Source organism: Coregonus lavaretus (genome assembly GCF_964263955.1).
Source record: "Coregonus lavaretus genome assembly, contig: HAP1_SCAFFOLD_10085, whole genome shotgun sequence".
Lineage (NCBI taxonomy): Eukaryota > Metazoa > Chordata > Actinopteri > Salmoniformes > Salmonidae > Coregonus > Coregonus lavaretus.
Window position 1 is genome coordinate 1 of NW_028158269.1, and position 9,968 is coordinate 9,968.

At 44.7% G+C, this 9,968-nt stretch overlaps 1 protein-coding gene across 1 annotated transcript; it reads right to left on the reverse strand.

Moving 5' to 3' along the window:
* Positions 1-203: 203 nt before the first annotated feature.
* LOC311124227 (uncharacterized protein) lies at positions 204-9,613 on the reverse strand (the record flags this gene model as incomplete). The annotated part of the gene is made up of 3 exons (XM_084198409.1): positions 9,206-9,613; positions 7,802-8,087; positions 204-318 (listed from the first exon to the last, which is right to left on the reverse strand). Coding segments are annotated over exons 2-3 (314 nt in total), but the record flags the coding sequence as incomplete, so codon positions are not given.
* Between the last annotated feature and the right edge of the window lie 355 nt (positions 9,614-9,968).

A 9,968-nucleotide genomic window follows, 5' to 3' on the forward strand; every position in this document is an offset into this window, starting at 1 on the left:
TTCAGAAAACAGATATTCCTTGACACAATATATGGGACAAAGAGCAGTGCAGCTTGCTCTAGACTCATATCTCACTCAATGGAAAGGCAGCTCATAAAAGACAATGATATACTGTTTGCTTCTCAGTTTGAGTGTGTGTCTGCGTGTGAGCGTCTGGGTGTCTGTGTTTGAATCGGTCTGGGCTTGCTTATGGCGAGGCTCACCGTCGTGCCCGGGGAGATAGGGGAGGTTTCTGGAGATCAGGGACACTGAGGGAGCTGCTGCCTGACCTGCTGGCTGGGCTGGGCTCTGGACCAGGCCTCAGAGAGACTGCAGGGCCTAGAAAAGGGAGAGAGGAAGAGAGAGAGGAAGAGAGAGAGAGGAAGAGAGAGAGAGAGAAAGAGAGAGAGAGAGAGAGAGGAAGAGAGAGAGAGAGAAAGAGAGAGAGGATAAGTAAGGATTAAGGGAAATGGGTGAGTGAGCAAAGAGGGAACAGTGAGTGAAGGACAAGGAAATGAAAATACTATTTCTCTATTTTCCTCTATTAAACACACACACACACACACACACACACACACACACACACACACACACACACACACACACACACACACACACACACACACACACACACACACAGTGAGTACAGGGCTGACTGGCAGGTAGTCATGACTTTGAAACCTCCTTTAGAAAGGAATGTGGTTTCTAAGTATGACCTCCTGAGTTGGATTGAGAGAGAGTGTGTTTTCAGCAGATTACTGTACCCTGGGACACGTGAATAACTGGGTTATCCTCCCAGTGCTGAACTAGTCTACTTAGTGATTGTTTTTCAATGGCACTGTTTGCCTAGCAGCTCCATTCTGGTTCTATATAAACTGATGCAGTTTTTCAGGACCATGCGACCTGAGCAGGAAAAACTTCATCCCTAATAATGATAAACTCATGGTTCATAAATTCCATTACAGCAAGGTCTCTAGAAAGTGTTTGCACAAATCATCAGTAATGGAAAGAAAACATTGATATATCGAGCCAGTGCTGCACTACTTCTAGACGAGACTGCTTTAGCCGTCATGTTAGGACTGAATCCAGTGTTCATAATGCAAGGATTAAGGATTAAGGATTAAATAAGCATGTCACATTCCTTCAATCGTAATACATTCCTGTGGCCTTGTTACATATCCATATTTCTTTGCCCTAATTCACTGGGACTTCAGGTAAATCGAGTAGGGAGATGATGGGATAGCATTGTAAGATTCTGGCCAATGGGCATACAGTTTGAATTTTCCGAACACTCGACAGTGGCCAAGGTACTTCCTTTTCTTTGACCTATCTAATCTTAACTCGGATCCTTGTGACGTCCCTACCCTAAACCTTAACCCTTACCCTAACCCTTACCTTAACCATTTAAAATGACAACTTTAATGGGGTAGGGACTTTCCAAGGACTACGGATTGCATGGGCCAATCTGGATAGCTAGCCTTCAAACTCAGGTAAATTCCCCTTTTCTGAGATTACCTCCTACTTATTCGGGGTCAGTTGCTTCCATATGTTCCAGGTTATTGTTGTAACAGAAGTTCTATGCACCCACCCATTAAGTAATTAATGATATGCTTCAGTTCAATAGAGTTGCAAAGTGCCACCCTTTTCTGCTGATCTAAGACCATATAGGGCAAAGGCACATGGTGTTCTATTTAAGTGATAATGCCGAGAAGCCGGTGTTTGGATGATATATTGGCACAGGTTTGTCTCGGGACGGTAACCATGCCTATATATCCTCCAAACATCGGCTTCTCAGGCATTATCACTTTTATACAACGGGTTACCAACATATTCAAATAATGATTGATATATTTTCATTAAAAACTTTATTTTTATGAACTTATTTATACTATTTCATACTTCCACGAGATATAGTCCCGACACAATTAAATGTTAGTACCCAAGCCAGCTTGTCATTCGTTCTATCGGTTGCCAGAGACGCGACCCAGTCGTTAAGTATTTTTGTTCTAAATCTATGGATACGACCCAGTCGTTGGTTCTAAATGTTCCGTTGCTATGATGGCTGGCAACGTTCTTATCCCTTGCTTACTAGCTAGCTAACTTTGACTAACACTGTCCCGTCAAACAGTGTAGCCAGAAAAACAGCAAAGTAGCTGCATTTGCGTTTGTTTAAGCTGTTTAGTGATGTTTTGGAGATACATCCATAACAATGAGCTAATGATGTGCGATTTTGCCTGGCAAAGAACATTTGCTCTCTCGCCAGGCCACTGTTCAGAAGAGATTGCCAACTACACAGGTAACACATTCCAGCTTCAGTTTGAAGTGATTGACAGCAAACTAGCTGCATTTCGTGTTTTTCTATTGACATTTTTTTGTATATGTCCATAAAAATGATGCTGATCTATGATTTCGACTGGCTGAGAAAAGCTGCCAGCCTGTCTGTCTCGTCCCAACGCGTTCATTACCATAGGACAGCTGGAGATCGAATTTCAATATTGAAACAATGTTGCAAATGTCGGAGAGACAGCCAGCAAGGTTATTACAAATCTCTGCTGTTGAAAACCAAATGCTAGTCTAAAAGAAATGAGAGATGTCTAGATGCTTTTTACAGGGTAGATCTAGTATATACATTGCCTGGCTGAGTTGATGAGACAGTGGATTACCCAGTCAGATGGAACAGAGTAAATAGGCATTTCAACGTCATAGATTTAGCTGGTGGTAATTTGTGGAAGAGACACCGGCTGGAATGCGGTTTTAACCAATCAGCATCCAGGATTAGACCCACCCGTTGTATAAATATACAAAATAATATAATCCTTTGACATAATATATCCCTGTTCAGGTATTTGTAGAAGGATTCCAGTGAAAAATAAAAAATAATTTCGAAACAGACTTAACTGTTCTGTGTACATTGGCCATCAGTCTGCTAATAAATGGTTATGCAACAGCCTAGCAGCCTGGACAAAATAAGGCCATTTAATACTATGGACACACGTCCACCACACACTCCACTGAACACTTGTTCTACTTATTACACCGACAGAACAGTGAGATTAATTTACACATCCACATACCTCAGTAGCTATGAAACAGCCAGTCCCACACACCTCATTAGCTGTGAAACAGCCAGTCCAATCCCACACACCTCAGTAGCTATGAAACAGCCAGTCCAGTCTCACACACCTCAGTAGCTGTGAAACAGCCAGTCCAGTCCCACACACGTCAGTAGCTGTGAAACAGCCAGTCCAGTCTCACACACCACAGTAGCTATGAAACAGCCAGTCCCACACACCTCAGTAGCTATGAAACAGCCAGTCCCACACACCTCAGTAGCTATGAAACAGCCAGTCCAGTCTCACACACCTCAGTAGCTATGAAACAGCCAGTCCAGTCTCACACACCTCAGTAGCTATGAAACAGCCAGTCCAGTCCCATACACCTCAGTAGAAATGAAACAGCCAGTCCAGTCCCACACACCTCAGTAGCTATGATACAGCCAGTCCCACACACCTCAGTAGCTATGAAACAGCCAGTCCAGTCCCACACACCTCAGTAGCTATGAAACAGCCAGTCCAGTCCCACACGCCTCAGTAGCTATGAAACATCCAGTCCAGTCCCACACACCACAGTAGCTATGAAACAGCCAGTCCAGTCCCACACACCTCAGTAGCTGTGAAACAGCCAGTCCAGTCCCACACACACACCTCAGTAGCTATGAAACAGCCAGTCCCACACACCTCAGTAGCTATGAAACAGCCAGTCCAGTCCCACACACCTCAGTAGAAATGAAACAGCCAGTCCAGTCCCACACACCTCAGTAGCTATGAAACAGCCAGTCCAGTCCCACACACCTCAGTAGCTATGAAACAGCCAGTCCAGCCCCACACACCTCAGTAGCTATGAAACAGCCAGTCCCACACACACCTCAGTAGCTATGAAACAGCCAGTCCAGTCCCATACACCTCAGTAGAAATGAAACAGCCAGTCCAGTCCCATACACCTCAGTAGCTATGAAACAGCCAGTCCAGTCTCGCACACCTCAGTAGCTATGAAACAGCCAGTCCAGTCTCACACACCTCAGTAGCTATGAAACAGCCAGTCCAGTCTCACACACCTCAGTAGCTATGAAACAGCCAGTCCCACACACCTCAGTAGCTATGAAACAGCCAGCCCCACACACCTCAGTAGCTATGAAACAGCCAGTCCAGTCCCATACACCTCAGTAGCTATGAAACAGCCAGTCCAGTCCCATACACCTTAGTAGCTATGAAACAGCCAGTCCAGTCTCACACACCTCAGTAGCTATGAAACAGCCAGTCCAGCCCCACACACACCTCAGTAGCTATGAAACAGCCAGTCCAGTCCCATACACCTCAGTAGAAATGAAACAGCCAGTCCAGTCTCACACACCTCAGTAGCTATAAAAAAGCCAGTCCAGTCTCACACACCTCAGTAGCTATAAAAAAGCCAGTCCAGTCCCACACACCTCAGTAGAAATGAAACAGCCAGTCCCACACACCTCAGTAGCTATGAAACAGCCAGTCCCACACACCTCAGTAGCTGTGAAACAGCCAGTCCCACACACCTCAGTAGCTATGAAACAGCCAGTTCCACACACCTCAGTAGCTATGAAACAGCCAGTTCCACACACCTCAGTAGCTATGAAACAGCCAGTCCCACACACCTCAGTAGCTATGAAACAGCCAGTTCCACACACCTCAGTAGCTATGAAACAGCCAGTCCCACACACCTCAGTAGCTATAAAAAAGCCAATCCAGCCCCACACACCTCAGTAGCTATGAAACAGCCAGTCCAGTCCCACACACCTCAGTAGAAATGAAACAGCCAGTCCCACACACCTCAGTAGCTATGAAACAGCCAGTCCAGTCCCACACACCTCAGTAGCTATAAAAAAGCCAGTCCAGCCCCACACACCTCAGTAGCTATGAAACAGCCAGTCCAGTCTCACACACCTCAGTAGCTATGAAACAGCCAGTCCAGTCTCACACACCTCAGTAGCTATGAAACAGCCAGTCCAGTCCCACACACACCTCAGTAGCTATGAAACAGCCAGTCCAGTCTCACACACCTCAGTAGCTATGAAACAGCCAGTCCAGCCCCACACACCTCAATAGCTATGAAACAGCCAGTCCAGTCCCACACACACCTCAGTAGCTATAAAACAGCCAGTCCAGTCTCACACACCTCAGTAGCTATGAAACAGCCAGTCCAGTCTCACACACCTCAGTAGCTATGAAACAGCCAGTCCCACATACCTCAGTAGCTATGAAACAGCCAGTCCAGTCTCACACACCTCAGTAGCTATGAAACAGCCAGTCCAGTCTCACACACCTCAGTAGCTATGAAACAGCCAGTCCAGTCTCACACACCTCAGTAGCTATGAAACAGCCAGCCCCACACACCTCAGTAGCTATTAAACAGCCAGTCCAGTCCCATACACCTCAGTAGCTATGAAACAGCCAGTCCAGTCCCATACACCTTAGTAGCTATTAAAAAAAAGCCAGTCCATTCCCATACAAGGGCACCCACAGCACTTGTTCATAGCAACAGACAGAAAAAACACATGTCCACAATCGGGCACTAAAAGTGCAGCTATCCCAGTACTGTAAGATCATCCACAACAAACTCCTTACTAGCCAACATGTAGGTCGTTTACACAAACATCAACCTATCTTTCTAAACTCATCTACCCATTACTGTACATCCTTCCTGTAGATTCAAAATTGTTTTGAGAGCGTGTGGGGAATGAAAAAGTTCAACAACAATTGTTATACAACTCCCATAATAAGAAAGAGCACTAGGACAGAGATAAGATAAGGTTATCCCCAAACTGAAAGTCGTAACCAGCTTTGACTAGAGGTTGAATAATGGTTTGACATTGTCTCAAAGGACTCAAATCCTTCAAGAAGGAAATATCAACGGTTACAGTCTTTGATGCTTAGTTCATCTAAGGGCATCACCTCTTTTCATCCTATTTTATAAGTGTCCCATATGTTTTATGAAAACTTTTACAACGTGCTCTTGTTTAACTAGGTCGTCTGACTCTCCGGACCTAACTGGTCATATATAAAGTAATGTCCCTCACACACTAAAAGCCTATCCCACAGGCTGGGCAAAGTCTACCAGGGACCAGGAAAGAGTCCTGGAGAAATGAACTGTCTGTCTATTCATGGTAGCCTGCACCATGTACAGGTGCCATCTTTATTTTGGGTAATAAACAAAAAGAGGGGGATGGTTGAAGTAAAAACAGCATACAGTACTGCCGTAGAACGCACTAGTGTAGTCACACAGTACATCGTCCAGTGGCCTACACATTCATGTATCTGAATACTTTGTTGACAATAGCAATATATTATGGTACTTAGTAAATGTTAACAACCCACTGGGCACAGACGTCAGTTCAACATCTAGTTTAGATTTTCACTTGGTTGTTGTCAACTAATGTGAATTCAACGTGAATTCAACGTGAAATCAACAAAAAATATCACCCTGTTATTGGATTTAGGTTAAAAGTTGGGTGAAAATTCCCTTACGAATTCATTACTTTTTTCAAATCCAATCAGTTTTCCAAGTTGATTCAACGTCATCACATTGAAATTCCGTGGAATCAACGTTGATTCAACCACTTTTTGCCCAGTGGGAAGGGTGTATTTCAGTGACGGTAGCTCTCCTCCTCTCCAGCCTCAGGCTATATGAAGCTTGTAGGCTGGAGGTTAAAGGTGGGTGGCTAGAAGAACATGCATCACTCACACAGGTATCACTCACTCATATTTTAAAACAATGGAACCGGTTCCTCTGGTTTCATTAGCTTTCATTAGCTCTCAGGACCGGCCAACAATACAACCGCTCCTGTTCTGCGGTCTATGGAACACCACAGAATAACAACAATGATACCCCAGACAGACTGGCTGGCTGATTTTAGGAAAGGGGTCAGGGGTTCTTCTGTCCATCAATGGGATATAAAGAGCAGTGGTGTAAAGTAACTAAGTAAAAATATTTTAAAGTACTACATAAGTAGTTTTTTGGGGTATGTGTACTTTACTATTGACATTTTTGACAACTTATACTTTTACTCCACTACATTCCTAAAGAAAATATAGTACTTTTTACTCCATAAGCTTTCGCTGACACCCAATAAGTACTCTTTAAATGTCAGTTGCTTGGCAGGACAGGAACATTTTCCAATTAACACACTACTGCCTCTGATCTGGAAAACTCATTAAACACAAATGCTTTGTTTGTAAATTATGTCTGAGTGTTTGTGCCCCTGGTTATCTGTCAATTAAAAAAACAAGAAAATCATGCCGTCTGGTTTGCTTAAAGGTTTGCAAAGGGTGGACCACCATATTTTGGAATGAGATGGTGTCCACATACTTTTGGTCATGTAGTGTACTTTAGCAATTACATTTACTTTTGATACTTAAGTATATTTAAAAACAAACACTTTCACACTTTTACTCAAGTAGTATTTTACTTCATTAATTTTCTATTAAGGTATCTTAATGACAATTGGGTACTTTTCCCACCACTGCTAAAGAGATCCAGTTACCCAAGCAGCTCAGCTTTAAACTCCAGAATTAGGACCTTACATGAGGTTAGATGTAGACAAACGTCAGAACTTTCCTAAAACTGCTGTAGACATAGATTATCATTATTCCATGCTACCTGAATCCCAGGTATTTTCAAATGGAATGCATTATTGTATTCTCAAACTGAATGACTGTCCACTGTAGCAGACAAAAGACACAGATGGTTGGTGAAATTCAGAGCAGAAGGGAAGAGGGGGGTATTCTATTCTTACGTTCAGGTTGTTCTGACGAGGCCAGCTTCTTCTTCCTCATGGAACGGTAGAAGCGGGAGTTCCTGCGGATGGGGGTGATGACCCTGTCATCCTCCTCATCCTCCTCGTGATTGGAGTACACCGGTGTTGTGGGCCGCTTCTCAGGGGGCTCCTGTGACTTTTGACCCCACTTGCCCCTGAAAAGGGCCGTCATCGCCATGGCAACGGGCTCCAGGCTCCGTGTGGGGTGTGTGTCCCCCTCCTGTTCTCAGATCTGAGACGGTGGGGTTGTTCCTGTAGGGTTTGGCTTCAGGGCAGAGGAGAGCGTAGAATCCATCAAACATTAGCCAGAATCCAGGAGAAAATCCATCCCTGTCATTCTCAAGTCCCGGTGAGGCAACACAACAACAACACACACGTCAGGGCTTCAGTCTCACATAGGTTAGCACTGCACGGCACACTGAGGCCAGTAGCTCTCCCTAGCCTCTCTCTCTCTCTCTCTCTCTCTCTCTCTCTCTCTCTCTCTCTCTCTCTCTCTCCTCTCTCTCTCTCTCTCTCTCTCTCTCTCTCTCTCTCTCTCTCTCTCTCTCTCTCTCTCTCTCTCTCTCTCTCTCTCTCTCTCTCTCTCTCTCTCTCTCTCTCTCTCTCTCTCTCTCTCTCTCTCTCTCCTCTCTCTCTCTCTCTCTCTCTCTCTCTCTCTCTCTCTCTCTCTCTCTCTCTCTCTCTCTCTCTCTCTCTCTCTCTCTTCTCTCTCTCTCTCTCTCTCTCTCTCTCTCTCTCTCTCTCTCTCTCTCTCTCTCTCTCTTCTCTCTCTCTCTCTCTCTCTCTCCCCCTCTTCCTCCTCCCCCTGCCTGGGGGGCAGGAGTGTTGTTAGTTACCCATGGAGCCAGTGAGAGTCAGCCCCCTCGCTCTCCTTAAGCTGAAATGATTCCGTGTATGACTCGCCCTCTCTTTCTCTCCCTCCATTTATCCCTCTCTCCCAGTGGTATTCAAACTTTTGCAGCAGGGACCCCATTCTTCTGCTTGTTTTTCACTATAATTTCTTATAACCCCACCCCAAATACAATGACACAACCTTAAAATCGGTACATTTCGATTTTTACATCAACAAATAACCTTCATTTCATTACATTTTCATCTCTTATCAAAATGAAAAGAAACCAATAAATACATTTACTCAATACATTTAAATTTTGCCAATTATCTTTCTCAAAAACGTTTGTATATTGTCCCATACAATAATCTGTACTCTTAATTATATTTTATTTTGGCGACACCACTGCAGACCCCGACTTTGAATACCACTGCTGTACTGTCTATGGGGACTGCTAAAATACATTCCAGAGCCCAGCCTGGCCTCACCTGCATGCCTGACGGTCTTTGCTCTGCTCTTCTGTGCTCTGGAGAACCAGAAAAGCCACTTACCTGTGCCAGGGAATTCAGCTGCATGGCGTTCACTGATCACTCCTTTAGGACTCCTTTTCTTTATATCCCTTCTCTCAAGATCTTCGATGTGTTCCCCAGTGGTGTATACCATGTATTCTGTATAGGGGTTATAGTCACACCTCAGAGGACACACTGCCAGTTCTCCTGTAGGTCCTCCAGTGTGGTACAGAACCGCGTCTCCAGCTGACGTGTAGCGTGTTGTCCTGCTTGTCGCGTGGCGGGTGACGGCCTCTCTAAACCCGCTCCCCGCTGCCTTCCTTATCTCCAGGCAGCTGACCAGTAGAGTTCAAAGTTCGCTCTTTGTTTCTCCACACAGCAGCAGCAGAGAGAATTCCAGGGCTCCTTTATGACATAATGCAGAGAAAGGGACTCAGCGAGGCCTCGTCGTATGAGCAGAGTGCTCGTCTCGCACAATTAAACTCCCTCCCTCTAACCAGACCAGACAGAGAGGGGCTGGGGGTCAAACACATTTACACAACATCCAAAAATAGGGTAAGGAAGGCTGACAGAGTAACAACACAAGCTCACTGAAGCTGCATGTCTTATACAGAATTCAACAGGAATAACTTTCTGTTTCTGTCTTGATCATCCAACCACAATAGTTATTGTGTCACTGGGAAAGATTATCATATCTAATAATAGATTAGAGGCACAATAAGGCACACAGATCTTCTTGACGGCTCAATAGTAACAGAAACAATCTCAAGTCACATCGACAAAACAACAATGGGGATAGATTGAG